Genomic DNA, 19535 nt, shown 5'->3' with positions numbered 1-19535 from the left:
TGTCCCCTTGTGCTAGCCATCACCATCCGAGGAAAAAGACTCCCACTGTCCACCCTATCTAATCCTCTGACCATCTTGTATGTCTCTATCAAGTCACCTCTTAACCTTCTTCTCTCTAACAAAAACAGCCTCAAGACCCTCAGCCTTTCCTCATAAGACCTTCCCTCCATACCAGGCAACATCCTGGTAAATCTCCTCTGCACCATTTCCAATGCTTCCACATCCTTCCTATAATGCGGTGACCAGAACTGTACACAATACTCCAAGTGCGGCCGCACCAGAGTTTTGTACAGCTGCAACATGACCTCATGGCTCCGAAACTCAATCCCTCTACCAATAAAACCTAACATACTGTACGCCTTCTTAACAACGCTATCAACCTGGGTGGCAACTTTCAGTGATCTATGCACATGGACACCGAGATCTTTCTGCTCATCCACACTACCAAGAATCTTACCATTAGCCCAGTACTCTGTATTCCTGTTACTCCTTCCAAAGTGAATCACCTCACACTTTTCCGCATTAAACTCCATTTGCCACCTCTCAGCCCAGCTCTGCAGCTTATCTATGTCCCTCTGTAACCTGCAACATCCTTCCGCACTATCCACAACTCCACTGACTTTGGTGCCATCCGCAAATTTACTAACCCATCCTTCTACGCCCTCATCCAGGTCATTTATAAAAATGACAAACAGCAGTGGCCCCAAAACAGATCCTTGAGGTACACCACTAGTAACTGAACTCCAGGATGAACATTTCCCATCAACCACCACCCTCTGTCTTCTTACAGCTAGCCAATTTCTGATCCAAACCGCTAAAATCACTGTCAATCCCATGCCTCCGTATTTTCAAACAAATGAGTATAAATGCCAGGTTTCTTCGGTTTTGCACAGCCATCTCCTGCTGAAACAATGCCTCTGTATTCATATATTTTTCGGAACTTGCTGATTTTGCACATGAGTGGGCCACCAGAGTCTCCCTGAAAAAAATTGTGATCAAAAATAATGTCAGTCAATAGTTTCAAATTATTCAGGTTTCAAATTTGGAAAGTCTTAATGAATCCAGCCTGGTATTAAAGGTTTGTTGTTAAGATTAAGACCCCAATTTTCATTCCCAGGTTAAGCCACAGAGCGGAAGAATTTGTTGCTCTGTTAACCCCACCTTTTACAATGGCTACCTGCGTTGCCCAATTTTAGTCGAGGGAGTGGTTTGGATTTAAAGTTGAGCCAGGTGAACTAGGAGGTGTTGAGGAGATTGCCAGTTGTCGAGGCACACTGGGTGGAAAACCTGCCTTGGGAATCCAACACAGTGTCCCAAAAATGGAAATAAAGGAATATAACATTACTCTTAAACTCTTGCTCCTCATACATCCCTCTCTCCCACAGTCCCCATGACCCTACCATGCCCATCCAGGTGATCTAATGTCCTCTATCTATCTCACGTGGTTCTTCATATCCACCATACTACCATATGACACTCTACCCATCCCCATGGGTTCTTTGTACCCCAGTGTGACCCTCTGCCCTTCTACCCATTTTCCACAGACCCTCATACTCTCTATACCAACTTAGTGCCAACCCTTTCCCTCTTCATTTACCATGCTAACTTATTCATTAGTACTTGTACACGCAAGTGAAAAAAGAAGTTCCATTAGTTCTTTATTTCAGACTATCCTCTTGAGAAAACACTGACATTCATAAAAAAATTACATTTTTGACACATATTGACAATTCTTGACAGTACTGAGGAGTTCATGCACTAGCGTAATCTTTACTGTTAGCAATCTGAAGGATACCTAACTATTCCGCCCTCCCCACCAAAGGCTATTTGATCCTTGCAAATGTGTCCCAAGGCCATTCCCATGGGGGCACCTTCCCTTGCTAAAGGGGTACCTTAGCTATCCAAACAATTCTACAAAGTTGAGGCTTCCTCTTAGCAGGTCTTGTGACACTTCTCTGGGTTCCATGGTATGGTGTTGCCAAGATCCCGCTTCAATAGAGGCAGCTGGTGATTTAAATGGCCAGCAGCTACTGTAAAATACTGGCCTGACTTCACTCTCATCCAGCAAAAATGGGAAAGGCTTTATTTGGGAGAAGAACTGGAAATATCAAGACTCATCTGTCATTTTTGCCCCTGTATTGTAGTGAAAATTTGGTACAAAGTGCAATTTCCTGGGTACAATGGTGAGGTTAGAGTGGAGCTCATTAAATAAGTCAATGGCTTGTATCTATTGAGGAGTATAAAATAAGTAGTCAAAGACCAAATAACAAACAAAACCACTCCATACAAATATAGATTTTTTAAATGGTTTAAGAAACTTGTGAAATAATTTTTCGCACATCAAGATAAAAGCACTAAAATTTCCTCAGCATTCACCTGATCAGCTATTGTAATTTAGCAGAAGTTTGGCACAAAGTCCACTTAATTGCATACCCTGGCTGACAAATTAACAGTGGCTGACTGAGTGAACATTCAGGAAAATTATGATGAAAGATCCTACAACAACAAAATACAAAAATGATAGCCAACTTGCAACAAAGGGTTTATACCAAAATTAGAAAAAGAAGTCAATCTGTATGAAGCACGAAAGCAGAGAAAATAGGAGCACGAGTAGGTCATTCAGCCCTTTGAGCCTGCTCCACCGTTCAGTATAATCTGGTTGGTCACCCAACTGTTCTGAAGAGGAGTCGTCGGACCTGAAATGTTAATCCTGCTTTGTCTCCACAGACACTGCCAGACCTGAGGAATCTTTCCAGCAATTTCTGATTTTGTATTCAAATCAGTACCCTGTTCCCACACTTCTCCCCACACCCTTTGATCCCTTTAGCTCTAAGAACTATGTCTAACTCTGTCTCAAAATCCTTCAATGCTTTGGCGTCAATCACTTTCTGTGAAAGTGAATTTCACAGGCTCACTACTGTCTTGGTGAAGAAATCTGTCCTCAACTCTAATGGCCTTCCCCATATCTTTGGACTGTGAACCCTAGTTTTGGATTCATCAGTCATCAGGAACATCCTTCCTGCACTTATCCTGTCTAAATGTGTTGGAATTTTACAGGTTTCTTTGCGATCCACCTCATTCTTCTAAATTGTGGTGAATATATTCCTCTTCATCTCAGTCCTGCCATCCCAGCAATCAGTTTAGTAAACCTTCATTGCACTCCTCCATAGGCAGAGAATCCTTCCTCAGATAAGGAGACCAAAACAGCACACAGTACTCCAGCTGTGGTCTCACCAAGGCCCTGCACAATTGCAGCAAGATATCCCTGTGCCTATACTCGAATGCTCTTGCTATAAGGCCAACATGCCATTTGCCTTTACCACCTGCCATACCTGCATGCTTATTTTCTGCTCTGGTGTACAAGGACACCCAGATCCCCTTTCTCCCCTCTCCCTTTCTTAAACTATCACCACTCCAATAGTAATCTGCCTTCCTGTTTTTGCTATGCAAGTAGATTAGCGTATATTTATTCACCTTATACGCATTTGCCCACTCCTCCAAGCTTGTCCAAATCAAATTGCAACACCTCTGCATTCTCTTTACAGCTCACTCTCCCATCCAGGTTTGTGTCATCTGTAAATTTAGACAGATTATTTAGTTGCCTCATTTAAATCATTTATATTGTGGATAGCTTGGATCCAAACACTAATCCCTGTGGTGGTCCACGAGTCACTGACTATCACTTGGAAAAAGACCTGTTTATTTGTACTCTTTGTTTCCCGTGGGCCAACTGTTCTCTACCCATGTCAGTACACTATTTCCAATTTAATTTTGAATGCTATCTCTTAAGTGGACCTTAATGAAAGCCTATGAAGATATAAAGGGCTTGCAGCAAAGAGATAGCAATTTAGTTCCAATCTTGATTATCTGAAACGGAAACTCTGCAAAACAGATCTAAAAGTTGTAAGCAGTTTGAATAAATGTGAGAAAACAATGTGAAGTGAAGAATGAGACCAGTTAAAGGAAGTGATGGTGTGAACTGCTCATTTCAAATACAATGCCGTGCCCACTCTAGTTGCATGTTTAAACAATAACATATAATAGCAAAGCCACTACTTTTCTAATATAAGATAACAAGGTGTAGAGCTGGATGAATACAGCAGGCCAAGCAGCATCATAGGAGCAGGAAAGCTGACGTTTCGGGCCTAGACCCTTTTGAGATAAGATTCATCGGTTTATATACAAGTAAAAAAACTGAATTTGTAATTTACGTAAATATGGGTAGCTGATGTTGTGTTCTGATATTTGATGCAACCCAAATCCAAACCAACCAATTATTGATTTAAAAACATAGTCAAAAATGCCTTAAAATAGGTCAAACTGGTGAAAAATAGGAGAGTGAAATTTGGCTCTGAATAGCCTGCCAATTGGGCAGTGGAGATGCTATGTTAAATGGCATTTACATCACATACGCACACCTCTGATGTTAATTGTCTACAGCTACAGAGATTAATGTTAACTCTGCGTAAGTAAAAGAGTTTTGAGTGGGTTAAATCAGACCATTAGTAAAGATGTTTGCACACGCACACTGGAAGTCTGCTGGAGCACAAGAATATAAAAAGTAGGGAGTAGGAGTAGACCCATATACTCCAATCTATGTAAAGCATTCAATGTGATAATAAATCATCCTAAGTTTCAACTCTATTTTCCACCTACATTCCATATCCTTTGATTCTCTGAGAGATTGGAGATTTTATATGCTGCTAGCAGGAATGTGTCCAACTTGGAGGGTCTGAGAAATAAGGCAGGTACCACCCTCCCACACACCCCTGAGCTGACTCCCATCACACAAGAGTGGGTGGGTGCTGAAATCGGCAGCCTGCCTGCCAGATTTGAATAAATCACAGTACATTATTTAAAAAGGTAATAGTCGAGCTTGTTACAAGCTCAGTTGTTCCTGGTAATACCGTGCCAGTGCGCAGAGGTTTATTTTCTTGTTTTGGCAATCATTCTTTCCATCTCTTCATCAAAGTCTTCAATATAAGTTGTAAACAGTTGAGGTTCCAGCACCAAACCCTGTGGCACACCATTCATTACATCTTGCCAACCTGAAAAATACTCCTTTTTACTTACTGTCTGCTTCCTGCTAGCCAGAAAATCTTCTCCCCATGCCAATATGTTACCCGCTATTCCATGAGCTTTTATTTTCTGCAATAAACTTTGATGTGGCACCTTATCAGATTCCTCCTGGAAATCTAAGTACAGTACATTCACTGGTTCTCCTTTATATACAGCATAAACTTCTTAAAGAACTCCGAAAGAATGGTCAAGCATGATTTCACTTTCACAGAGCCAATGTTGACTCTCCCATTTTGAATTCATCCAAATGTCCTGCTATAACTTACTCAATAATCGCTCTGAATACTTACCCTAAGGCAAATTTTACACTAACTGGCCTGTAGCTTCCTGCTTTCTGTTGACTACAATTTTAAATAAAAGAAGCTACATTCATTCTATTCCAATCTAATAGGATTGTCCCTGCATCAAGGGAGTTTTGGAAAATTAAAATTAATGTATCAATTCACTCACTAGCTATTTATTTTAAAATAGGATGAAGGCTATTAAGATCTGTTTACTAGTCAGCTCATAGCACGCACAAATTGCGCAGTATCACTTCTCTGGTGACTGTGATTTTCCTGAGTTCCTCCCCTCCTTCGATTTCTTGATTTATCACTGCTTCTGTGATGTTACTTGCATCCTTGTGAAGACTGATGCAAAATACTTGTTCAATTCATCATAATCATACAGTGTGGAATCAGGCCATTCGGCCCACCATGTCTGCACTGACCATCCAAAGAATGTTCCACCCAGACACACCTCCCCCACCCTATTCCCAAAACCCTGTATTTCCCATGGCGAATCTATCTAATCTACACATCCTTGGACACTACGGGCAATTTAGCATGGCCAATCCACTTAACCTGCACATCTTTGGACTGTGGGAGGAAACTAGAGCACCTGGAGGAAACCCACACAGACACAGGGAGAATGTGCAAACTCCACATAGACAGTGACCCAAGGCTGGAATCAAACCGGGCCCCTGGCACTGTGAGGCAGTAGTGCTAACCACTAAGCCACTATGCTACCCTCTGCCACCTCTATTTTCTATTCCTAATTTTCTAGTCTTGCTTTCTATAGGACTAAAGCTTACTTTGTCAACTCTTCTTTAAGTATTTATGGAAACGCTTAGAAACTCTTTTTATACTTCTCTTTGGAGCAGAGAAGATTAAGAGGTGACCTAACTGTGATGGTCAAAATTATGAATAATTTTGACAGGGTAAAGAGGATAGTCTGTTTCCACTGGTTGGTATGTCAATAAATGAAATTGGACTGACCACCTGACATTGGCCTAGGCACTGAAAGGACAACAGCAGAAACAGCCTTGTTGACCCTGCAAAGTCCTTCTTACTAAAAACTGGGAACTAATGTCAAAACTGGGAGAGATGTCTCAAAGGCTAGTCAAGCAACAGCCTGCCATTGTCATACTCATGGAATCATGTCCTCGACACCACCATCACCATCCCTGAATATGTCCTGTTCCTCCGTCAAGATAGATCCAGCAGAGGTGGCGGCACAGTGGTATACAGCCAGGAGGGATTTCCCCTGGGAGTCCTCAACATTGCCTCTGAACCCCATGAAGTCTTATGGCTTCAGGTTGAATATGGGCAAGGACATGCCCTGCTGATTATCACATACCTTCCTCCCTCAGTAATCAGTACTTCTCCATGTTGAACAACACTTGGAGGAAACCCTGAGGATAGCAAGAGCACAGAATGTACTCTAGGTGGAGGATTTCAATGTCCACCACCAAGAGTGGCTCGGCAGCAGTACCACTGATCGAGCTGGCTGGGTCCTAAAGGACACAGCTGTTAGTCTGGGTCTGCAGCAGGTGGTGAGGGAACTAACAAAGGAAAAAAGATATTCAACTTCACCCTTAACAATCTACTGGCTACAGATGCTTCATTCCATGACAGTATTGGAAGGAGTGACCACCACACAGTTCTTGTGTAGATGATGTCCCACTTTCACAGTGAAAATACCTCCATCATGTTGCCTGGCATTATCACTGCGCTAAATGGGACAGACTTCAAACAGGTCTAATAATTCAGGACTGCAATTCCTGAGGAGCTGTGGGCTATCAACAGCAGCAGAATTGTACTCCAGCACAATCTGCAACCTCATGATTGGCATCTCCCCCATTCAACCATTCCCATCAAGTGAGGGGATCAACCCTGGCTCAGTAGAGGGAATGCTAAGAGCAGCACCAAATATACCTAAAAATGAAGTGTCAACCTGACAAAGCTACCAAACAGGACTGCTTGCATGCCAAACAGCATGACCCCTTCCATCAGGCAAAAGACACAGAAGCTTGAAAACATGCACCAACAGGTTCAAAAACAGCTTCTTCCCTGCTTCTATTAGATGATGAAAGGACTTCTCTAACTTCAAATAATGCTGATTTTGCTAATGTTGATCTTGCTTTGATCCTGTGCAGCCGTAACCTGTATGCCTCGCTGTGTATAAGGCACCCTTTGATCTCTATGTTCTTGTTTGCTATGGTCTGCCTGTACTGCTCACAAAACAAAGCTTTTCACTGTACCCAGGTACATGTGACTACAATAAATCAAATCAAATCAAAGCAGCAAGTGATAGACAGAGCTTAGTGATCCCACAACCAACAGATCAGATCTAAGCTCTGCAGTCCTGACACATCCAGTTGTGAATGGTGGTGAAACAATTCACTGGAGGAGGAAGTTCCACAGACAGGAATACGGCAATGAGTACCTCTCTTACTGACTCACCAAAGCCTGTTCAAGGCACAAGGCAGGAGTGTGATGGAATACTGCACTCTTCCCTGGATGGGTGCAGTTCCAACAATATTCAAGAGGCTTGATTGGCACCACTGATGTTCAGTAACAGCAGAATGTACTATCTACAAGATGTGCTGCAGAAATTCAGTAAAGATCCTTAGACAGCTGCCAACATTCAGCTCCTCTTCCTTTATTAGGAGAACATCATGATTCTGACCGCCCCATGTTGTCTGTGCTCGCCCCTGGATTGGTAATGCAGTCTGCTCTTAACTTATTGTGCTATGCTGGGACTCCCTGACTGAAGGCTACCCCCCCTTGACTTGACTTAGGCATCCTGATGGCCATGACAAGATTCTGGTTTTGTGTCTATGCTAGACAATGTGGTAAGGGAGAAGCAATATATTATCCTTAGATGAGGGGGTAAAGCACAAAAAAGGCAGGGCAGGGGCAGGATTGTTGTGGAAATCAGACATGTACAGAGTGAACAATTGCTCTGGCAGTGAGAAAAGAGCCTGAGATACAGCCTGGTTCAGTGCAGACGGAGTGTGCACTTCAGCCCAAGGTGCAGCATTAAAGTGAAGAACTTCCCTGAAAGTGGATTAGAGATTTGGTATGAGGGTTCTTCGAAGTTGGCACATGTTGGATGCCAGTGTCCATAGACATGGGATGTATGTGGTCAGTGCCCATGGAGCATGCCCTGAGACGATGATGCCCAGTGTATAACGTGGAGATCACTTGGAGGATGTGCTGAGCTGAGCTCACAAGGCACCTGCTCTGATTTCTATGTCAATTTTTCTCAATGTCTTGATTGTTTAGTGAGACTGGTTAAATACAAAGCTGAATATTGTTGAGATGAGTTGGGCCATCAACCAAGCATCTAACAAGGAATAATCACCCTTAATTCGTAATTTGATATTGTTTAACAAGAAACCCCTCACTCTGCTTGTGAAAAACATAAAAGATGGAGTGAGATGCTCCTGTATTGATTTGGGACTTGCCAGGCACCTCATCAGATGCTGCCACACGTTTGATTTGATTTGATTTGATTCAATTTGATTCATTATTGTCACATGTACCAAGATACTGATTGTGGTCTGTAGTCAGGAAGTTACAGTTACAGATCCAGTTGCAGAGGTGAGGAAGCAGATTCCTGGGTCTCAGAGATTGGAGATGGGTTTTGTTGGAATTAGGGTACTGAAGGCAGAGCTAAAGTCAATAAATAGGAGTCTGACATAGGTGTCCTTGTTATCCAGATGTTGCAAAGATGAGTGAAGGGCTGGGGAGATGACGTCTGCCAAGGACTTTTTGCGAGGATAGGCAAGTTATCATAGATCAAGGCAATCTGGGACGCTGGTGTTGATGTGTGCCATTATTAACCTCTCAAAGCACTTATTAATGAAGGATATCAATGCCAATAGTGATAGTCATTGAGGCATGTTGCCTGATTTTTCTTTGGCAGTGGGACAATAGTGGTCTTTTTGAAACAGGATCACAGCAAGGAGAGTTTAAAGATATCTGCGAATACTGCCACCTGTTGGTCCGTGCAGGATCTGAGTGCACAGCTGAGGACTCCATCCAGGCCAGCTGCTTTCCATGGGCTCACTTTCAGGAAGGCCGATCTGACATCTGTGGCGGTGACTGTGGGTACAATTGTACCCAAGGCTGTTGGGGCAGGCGACATCATTTCACTGGCATTCTGTTCAAGCATAGAATGTGTTGAGCTTGTCGGGGATTGTTGTCAGCGATTCTACTCGACTTCGCTTTGTAGCCCGTTATATCATGTAAGCCTTGTGACAATTGACGTGTGTTCATGTGGCTGGTCTGGAATTCTAGTTTAGTCTGGTATTGTCTCCTGGAGACTCTAATGGCTTTGTGAAGATCGTACCTAGATTTCCTGCATAGGGTCACCTGGATTGAATGCTTCAGACCTGGACGTCAGTAGGGTCTCCTGGTTCATGCATGGTTTCCGGTTGGAGAAGACTCAGATTAATTTCCTTGGCACTCGGTCCACAACACACCTACTGATGAAGTCTGTGAAGGCTGAGATCTTGAATATGGCCCAGTCCACTGACTCCAAGCAGTCATGTGGGACTTGTACATTTATCTCAGACCAGCACTGTACAACTTTCTGCATCGGATCCTTATGCTTTAGTTTCTGCTTGTGAGCCAGAAAAAGGAGCACAGCTTTACGGTCTGATTTACCAAAATGTGCACGGGAAATGAAACAGTAGGCATCTTTGATGGTTGTGTAGCAATGGTCTTGGGTTATATGCCTCTGGTGGACAGGAGACAAATTGGTAGCATCTTTGTAGCACACTCTTGAGGTTGCCATAGCACACATCACTCAACCCCAACAAGATCTGCCCTTAGTCTATATTACACAACTGCATGCACAACAATAATAGAGGGAGGAATTGGCATAAATGATATTGTCACTGGACTAGTAGTCCAGAGACCCAGATTAATATTTATGGGCAGCATGATGGCTCAGTGGTTAGCACTGCTGCTTCTCAGCACCTGGGATCCGGGTTTGATTCTACCCTCAGGTGACTGTTTGAATGGAGTGTGCACATTCTGCCAGAGTCCGCGTGGGTTTCATCCGCATGCTCCAGTTTCCTCCCACAGTCCAAAGATGTGCAGGCTAGGTGGATTGGCCATGCTAAATTGCCTGTACTGTTCAGGGATGTGTAGATTAGGTGGGTTGTCTGGGGATAAATCTCGGTGGGATGCTCTGACGGTCGGTGTAGACTTGTTGGGCTGAAGGGCCTGTTTTCACACAGTAGGGATTCTATGAAAAACAAGTCTTTCATGTTCTTGTTCTCCAATCCTCATGAGAATAAGGCAAATTTGCCTTCCCAATTGTTTGTGGTTACCTGCATTCTAAGGATTCTTGTTAAAGCTACCCAACTTTGCCTGAATTTCAACATTCAGAAGTTTTAGGCTTTTCAATAATATTCTGCTGTTCCATCCCTGCGACCAAATGGAGTTTCTCCAGAACAAACTGCTTTTGTTTATTTATAAGGATCCTTTTTGTCACATCTCTTTTCAAACAAACACATCCGATAATAGATTCCATCCTAACCACAACTTAATTGTAATTATCAGATGTAGTGCATTTTAGCACTGTCTCTTTTTATAACCCATTAACTCATTCATATGCATTGGTTTATTTTGGTAACTAAATTTGACCTTAGTTGAATTAATTAATTTGGCAGCAATAATGTAACAGCATAAGTCAGAGATTATCTTCAGAATAAAACATTAATAGTACCTACACTTTGCTTCTTTCTTCATCACATTAGTACCTGTGCATCACTAACATTTACAGACACAGCAGTCAAGAAAATGATTACAATAATCTAACCTTTAAATTAAGAAAGCACGAGGCAAAACAATTCTGCTAACTCACCTGGCACGAATCTTTTCTAGCTTCTGCATCACCAGCACATAACATGTCCTTTGTTATAAAGGGATTATAGTTATAGTATTTTTTACTGTTGCATCTCTTCCTGGCAATGACAGTCAAGGTTACTTCCCTCAGGGTATCAAATGGGTTATGGATTTCAGGATTAGTTGTTCCCCATCCTGCAACACTACACTTGATTCCAGCTTTAACATTTAGGCAGCTTCAGGATTGACACATGCTTGCTCATAATAGCTTCATTGGCCAACTGTCCCAAATTAATAGAGAAAATAGATGGATTATTCAAACTGCTAAATTATTAGAAATAAGAACTAAATATCGTGAGCATTAATGTCACTTATCATTGCGATAACATCGAACGATTTGCATTGTTCTAGATTTGGCATTATTCATTTGGCAGCATCAGTTGGAAGTAAATTTGTCTGATATTTTAGATGCCAATGATTCATTAAATAGACTTGTTACAATTAACCAAAAGGTAATAGCAAATGTTGATTCCTCCTATTGATTATGTTTTTATCCTAATGTTTTATACTGTGTTTAATTCAGTTCGGTACTTATTTATATTATCAAACAGCGATTGGCTGGAATGCTTTTGAAATTAGACATTACTTGTGTACCAATTACTGCTCAAAATATCAGTAGCTGAGAACAGAATAAATATTTTCTTTGATAAATTGCAGAATATTTTCCTAAACAATGCAAGATTTGAAAAAAAGGATTTTGGTAAGACAATTCCAGCTGTAGTTTGTCAATGTGATAATACCAGGTCCCTTTTTCTTCCTCCAGCCAATCTACTTGCTCTTTACCCCCTCTGATTATATCTTATCTGTCTCACAGTACTCAGGGGAGCCTTGCTTCCCTTAAGCATATGAACCAGTCAACACAAGGAAAAATCTTCTATTTTTGTAGAAGCTAAAGAAAAAAGTGTCATTTGAGGCACAAGAATGTAAGAATTAGGAGCAAGAGCCAGCTACTCTACCAATCAATTCCAATTCCTTGTTCAATTTCCATCTTCTTGATTCCCTTAGAATCCAAGAATCCACTAATATTATTGAGACTAGGAAGGTGATTTTGAGCCTTCAACAGAAATGTAGCAAAGCAAGCCAACATATCTTACCTATTGTGACATAGCAATGAATAGGCTCACCACATTTTAACAGTGTGGCCTGATTAGGTATGCCAACTTCTCAAATCAAAGTTGGTGGGAACTTAGGTGGAAAACTGTTAGGAGACCACCACCAGGGATACAGAGGGATAGGCCACATCCCAAGGCAAATACAGTGGGGGAAATTCACAGCTAGGCATCTTGGACTAGGGAGGGCCTGATGTTTATTTATAAACCACAGAGACGGCTTCTGCTGATTCTTTTGGTCCACAAGGAAACCTGTAAAATGTTTGACCATTTAAATTGCTAGTCCTTTTCTGGCCCTGGAGCATGTTCCTGGCAGGTTTGACCTCATGGTGAGGCCACCAATATCCCACATGCTTTGTTCTGAAGTTAAAATGATACATAATTTGCATACTTAGGGGGAGGTGATAGCCCAGTGGTATTATCGCTCAACTGTTAATCCAGAGACCCTGGTAATGTTCTGGGGACCCAGGTTCGAATTTTGCCATGGTAGATGGTTGAATTTGAATTCAATAAAAATCTGGAATTAAGAGTTAAATGATGCCCGTGAATCTGTTGTCGATGGTCAGGGAAAACCCAATTGGTTCACTAATGTCCTTTAGGGAAAGAACCTGCCATCCTTACCTGGTCTGACCTACATGTGACTCCAGACCCACGCAACGTAGTTGACTCTTAACTGGCCTCTGGGCAATTAGGGATGGACAATAAATGCTGGCCTATCTGATGACGCCCTCATCCCGTGAATGAATTTTAAAAAATACTTAAAATGATCACCACCAACTTGGGAGGCTATCCTTGTCACTTAGATGCTGCTCAGGTCAGATCATGGTGGGGAAGCAGTGTGCAGGAGTTGCTTTTCAGTTTAACTGTCATCCCACCCAATTTCTGTCAGGTTGGGGGCATTGAGATTTCTGAATTAACTTAAGATGACAGTGACAGGAAGTGGGATTTTGGTGCTCTGGTGTAGCCAGTAAACCTACACAATCTAATCAAGTCAAATGTACCTGAATCAGCGTGATGTCATTTTCTTTTCTCTTCCAATTAAATTCTGGATAAGGGAAGCATTTCTTCACTTTCAATACTTCTTGTTTCTCTTCTTGCCTCTTAGAAAGCGAATAAGCCCCCAATATCACTTGAATGTCCCGATTTTTCCATTCTCTGGGATGATTGTAAGAGAAATAATTCTGAAATACCATGAGCCTTGAAGTGTGTTTTCAATGAAAAGCTGATGGCGAATGAAATTGTAAGAATGCGATGTTGTTAGTGCCAGGGCACATGTAGTAATGAATCAAACAACAATCTCCAACATGTCTTGCACAGTTAACATGCCTCTAAACAAATACAAATGTCGAAAATCTTTAGTCATAGACTGCTGACTTTAAAAAAGAGCTAGTTTAGCAGTAGGATCTTCAAGTAGGAAATTGATGCAACGCTGCACCGTAGAGATATCATTCCAGGTGAGTAGGCCAGCCAGAAAGCAGGAAGCATGTCACGATGCCCATGAGGAAGTGATGCTGAGTGGAATCCTATGGATTTTGGCCCTGCCAGATAGGGTGAGCCATTTTCCGAGCAAGAGTCGAATTTCCTAAAGGACAGGCTTTGCCTAGACTCTTCCCTACAGGGCAAAAATGTTGTTCAATGTCTTTTTAGTTAGCCTAATTGCTTCCCTGCTGGAATCAAAGAGAAGGAGACTCAGAACCCATTGTAGAGTAAACAGAAAGAGGGCGGGGTGATTGGGATCCCAACATGTCATCTATTTCAGAGGTTTTAACTCCTCGTAAGTAACTAGGAAAACCCTACCCACAGTCTCTATCACTTCTATGTCCTGGCCAAAGCAGAGTGATTTAAGGAATTATACAATTACAGCTTTATTACTAAAGGAAATTCACCAAAGATCCTCAGACAGCACCTTCCAAACTCATGACCACTTCCATCTAGAAGGACAAAGGCATCAGACATATGGGAATACCACCACCTCCAAGTTCCCCTCCAAGCCACTCACTATCCTGACTTGGAAATATATCACCGTTCCTTCAGTGTCGCTGCGTTAAAATCCTGGAATTCTCTTCCTAATGGCATTGTGGGTCAACCCACAGCAAGAGGACTGCAACGGTTCAAGAAGGCAGCTCACCACCACCTTCTCAAGGGCAACTGGGGATGGGCGAGAAATGCTGGCCAACCAGCGATGCCCACATCCCACAAATGAATAGAAAATAGGGTTATTGTTATTATTAATGTGAGCATTATTAGAGGCCTATGACAAGTATCAGCATGCAGCACTCAAGAAGCATTCAAATGTCACCTAGCAAGCTATTGAGTGCAAATATCAGAGATTTACAAGTTATTTTATGGATGTCACAATGGGAACGAAAATATATTATTAGATGAAATTCTGTGGCCGAAATCAACAAGTCTACATCCAATGCTTCTTCTAATCTATAGCACACAACAGGGGAGAACAGCACCACAGAGATTTGCAGATCAGACATGGTCTCATTGAATGGCTGAGAAGACTCGATGGGCTGATTCACCTCTTCTGCTCCTACATCTTACAGTCTTCTAACAATCATAACACAAGGTTAAGCATATGTCAAGACTAGCACAGCTGTAATAAAGGTCTAATTTATGCAGCCATAGACAAATTGGAGCTTCTTTCCCTAATGCTCACAATCATACACTGGATAATTGACGGTCCATGCAATCCCCATGCTATTGTAAAGTTTCATTTTATCCTCTCCTTGCAGCATGCAATATATTCACTTATTAGAGATCAATCTGAGCCAAGTTCTGACAGAGGCAGCTACTACCTTAACTGAGGGCAATGATATAAATTGGCCCTGAGAGTTCATTGGAATAATTGGGGGCAAGGAGATGGGGGATTGAATAAGGTGGAAGCAAAGACTTTCTCCTTGAGTTGGAAAAATGTTCCTGTTCCTTCTAGATCCACAGGAAGACATTTTATTAAAAGATCCTTTCCAGATTTACCATTTTCACTGATACAGCCCAAGTATTTGGTAGCAAAAATAGAATCACAGAATCATTACAGTGAGGAAAGAAGCTATTTGGCCTGTCGAATCTACATCAACCCTCTGAAGAACATTTCACCCAGACCACACAAACTATCCCTATAACTCAAATTTAGCATGACCAATCCACCTAACCTGCACGTCTTTGGACTGTGGGAGGAAACCAGAGCACCCAGAGGAAATCCACACTGACACAGGGAGAATATGCAAACTCCACAGAGACAATCACCCAAGGCAGGAATTGAACCCAATCCCTGGAGCTGTGGGGTAGCAGTGTTAACCACTAAGCCACTGAGCTGTATCAGGAACTAATTTTGAAAAATGTTTTGCTCAACCATTGTTAGCTCTATAATTGATATACTTAAGAGACCTGGCAACTGTTTAAGGGATCTGCCAGGGACATATAAAGATGTTACCTAATCGTGTGTAAACCAAATGGACTGCAGCTTGAGCAGGCAGCTTACAACAACTCTCTGAAGGGTAACAAGGGACAGGCAATAACTGCTAGCCCAAGCAATGAGTAAAAAAATGTTGATTTTTGCAATCTGAACTCTCCTCAGTGTTGATAAACTGGAAAAGATTTATGCCAATCCATTATAGTTACATGTTTCAGAATGAGATCTTCTGGATCCTGATGGAACTTTGGCTCTGCACCTGATCCCTAAGTATGTATCCTTTCCACAACATTTTATCTGAAATGAAGCTATAATAAAAGGTCCACCTTCATACACCAGTAAGTCATCTATAATTGTGAAATGCTGTTGGCACTCAAAACATATTTTCAATACCACAACACTGGACCTTTGGTCTAGCCATCCTTCCAAACAATACCAATGAATGGTAACATATTTTTGGTGGCTTTTTTGCTCCTGTCTTATTTGGAGCAGGTGAATGTAGCTTGCTGGCTACTGTCTCTCATTGACAGCACAAAATAAATTTCTGATCCCAACCTGGTTAATTTTTCCGACTAATTTTTCCTTAACCAAATGTCCTTTTTATCCCAAAATGGCTTTATAGATCCAAGATGGCAGCAGTGGGGCCAGTAGCATTCGACTGCAGATCCTTGAGCCAGCCGCATCCACACCATCTCACACATCTTCATCGTTCAGTGCCGCAACGGCTTCGTTGTCATCCTGTGGTGTTTCCTCCACGGGACAGTCTGTTAGGCCCAGATCCATGGTCCACTCCAGCTCTGGCACTGAGGACAAAGGCTGTTGGTGGGGGAGGAGCCTGGAGTCAGAACCCTGGCAACCGATGACTGGTGGCAGCATCTGAAGGAGGGTCTGAGGGGGAGCAGGAGGAATGAGACCAGGCCCCCAGCTCCAACTCGGACATGGCAGTTGTATGAGTGGCAGTGACAATGGAAGTGGGCCTGTAACTGAGAGCCAGGAGTCCATTACAGAGATCCCAGTCAATGTCAAGCAGCGAATGGAGGAGTAGCGTAGGGTAACAAGAAGAAGAAAGAAATATAAACTCTATTGCAATAAAATCTCCCATTGTATTCAGTGTTTCAAACTGATGCCAGAGCACAGCAAACTGAGTTCTGAGGAAGGGTCACTGGACCCGACACGTTAACTTTGCTTTCTCTTTGCTGATGCTGGCAACCCTGCTGAGCTTTTCCAGCCATTTCTGTTTCTGATTCTGATTTATGGCATTTGCAGTTCTTCCGGTTTTTAATTAGTGTTTCCCTTTAGAAAGCCTTTGATTTTCTTCTTTCATTGCCTGTTCTACCTCACAAACATCTTTGTGTCAATAGCTATTTCACTTCTTCCTTCTCTGTGACCGTGTTCTACTTTGCCACATTTTCTTAAAAATGGAATATTAATTTTTATTGTTAATTTGAAACAAGACAAGTTCAAAAAACTTTGCATTGTGCGGCAAAATGTCCTCAAAAAATAAGCTATTGAGCAAATAAGGTAGTAGTTAAATGTTATCCCTGTCGTTCACAGAATCCACCTAATTTATTTTGATACAATTCGGGTCTAATAGAAATAAAATTCCATACTGATTACTTTGAGAGAGTACAATTCATCAAATTTAGAAACTATTCATACAGTTGCTAAAATTATGAGACGTATAAAATTACGAAGTTTTGGATTGTGCCTTTAAAGTTAAGTTAAAATGAAGGGGATCGTGTTACTGTTTGATTTCAGCCTGACAACAAGCCTGGCTAAGTCAGGGGATTGGCTGAGCAACAGACGAAGTTCTCAACCCTCCATAAGGGCAAGGGCAGCAGTGCTATCAGTAAATTGACATGTTAGCTCTAGTCTTTTTGGGAAGAAGGTAAAAAAAGAACAGCAAGTGGTGTGGTCAGCAGAGAGAAGATGCTGCAGGTTATTTTTGAACAGTGGAAGCCAGATGCAGGAGGCTGCATTTAGTTACAGAGATGCATTCCATAGTCACCTAAGGAATCCAGGAAGTTCATCCCCACAAAGCCCAGGGAAAGGGAATAATCATTGGAATGAGAATTATTACTGGTGGTGGATTTGGGAAACTCTCCAAATACTGAGCAAAAATCTGGAGGCAGTCATTTGAAATGAAATAGGAAAGCATGCATTAGTTGGAAGCCGGAAGTGACAGTAGGCTAAATAAAAACCTAAGGAACTGAGGATGCCGTAAATCAGGAGCAAAAACAGAAGTTGCCCGAAAAGCTCAGCAGGTCTGGCAGCATCTGTGAAGAAAAATCAGAGTTAACATTTCAGGTCCAGTGACCCAGTTCTGAGGAAGGGTCACCTATGAAAAAAACTCAGAGCTAACGTTTCGGGTTCCTTTCCTCAGAAGTGGGTCACTGGACCCAAAACGTTAACTCTGAGTTTTCTTCACAGATGCCACCAGACCTGCTGAGCTTTTCCAGCAACTTCTGTTTTTGCTAGTGACTGTAGAATGTTTGTTATAAGACTGGATTTGGATTGGAGACTGTGAAGTTTGATGAATAATAAAAGTGGAGTGTTGATCTCTGTAGTTTAAAGTTGCCAGCTAAATATTCTTTAGTCCATAGTGTTTTAGTCACCTGTTACAGTTAAAAATTAAAACTTGAAATCTTGTTCAGCAATATGTACTTGTGGAAATTATGAAATCTTTTGAAACCTTACTGGTCTTTTTCTGTTATAACTATTCACTCTGAAACTGATGTGAATGCAATATCTAATAGTTAATGATTTTAAAGATAAGCATCTGCCCATTTTAAGTAAATCTCAGAAATTTTCTCAAATGAACACAAGGCATACTATCTGAAATCATAATGACTTTAATGTATTTTACTCTATTCATATTACAGTATTGAACTTTGAGAAACATTTAACTTATTATTTTGCCACATTACTAAATTATAATCTATAACGTTTCTTCTGAATTATGTTGTACAGCAATAATATATTAACTTACTCTTCACAGTGTGCTGCGGTCAGCACCCAACTTGGTGCAATCAAAGCTTCTCCACAAACATGTTGTTTGTTCATTTGGATAGAAGCCATATATGGTCTAGAATGAGGATTAACCTCATGACCCCTAATAATTTTTGTACAGATGCCTACAGAAGAAAATAACAATTTGCTAAGAGAGTAGAATGTCTAAAAATGAAATCTGTAAATAACAGTACATGTTTGAAATCAGAGCTGAAACAGTAAATGTAGTTAATATGTAAGGAGCAAACACAGAAATTGCTGAAGAATCTCAGCAGCTCTGGCAGCATCTGTGGGGAGAAACCAGAATCAACATTTCAAGTCAGCTGGCTCGTCGTCAGTTCAAGCCTTACTGGACTTGCCAGACCTGTTGAGTTTCTCCAGCAATTTCTGTTTTTGTTTCCGATCTTCAGCATCCACAGTTTTTTGGTTTGTGTAATGTACATGGATATCTATTTTGGTAACATTTTACACTTTGAAAGCATCTTTGAACCTAAAAAGGAAAAGCAGGGAAGCTTGTTTTGGGTTAACAGTTTGTTAATTAATTATACAGATATTAAACTTACCTTCCTGTCCCGTCAAAAAAATGATTTTGAAGCCAAGAAACAGCATCTGAATTAAACAGTCCATTTTGCTGGTCGATCAAAGGCATAAAATAGTTTCTTTCTATCACATTGACACAAGGATGTGGTTACAGTTTCTATGCAAACAATTAGCATTTTTGTATAAGACCTGACACTT

General features: G+C 41.5%; 1 protein-coding gene across 1 annotated transcript; it reads right to left on the bottom strand.

The window, feature by feature from the left end:
* Positions 1–826: 826 nt before the first annotated feature.
* LOC109917819 (granzyme K-like) lies at positions 827–19424 on the bottom strand. The gene is given in 6 exon segments (XM_048596576.1): positions 827–979; positions 11221–11428; positions 11430–11482; positions 13372–13525; positions 18778–18922; positions 19361–19424. Coding segments are annotated over 6 exon segments (777 nt in total).
* Between the last annotated feature and the right edge of the window lie 111 nt (positions 19425–19535).

The sequence above is a fragment of the Rhincodon typus genome, chromosome 1 (assembly GCF_021869965.1).
Source record: "Rhincodon typus isolate 14 chromosome 1, sRhiTyp1.1, whole genome shotgun sequence".
Classification (NCBI taxonomy): Eukaryota; Metazoa; Chordata; class Chondrichthyes; order Orectolobiformes; family Rhincodontidae; genus Rhincodon; species Rhincodon typus.
The sequence above is the reverse complement of the archived record's forward strand: the minus strand, read 5'-3'. Positions and strand labels throughout refer to the sequence as shown.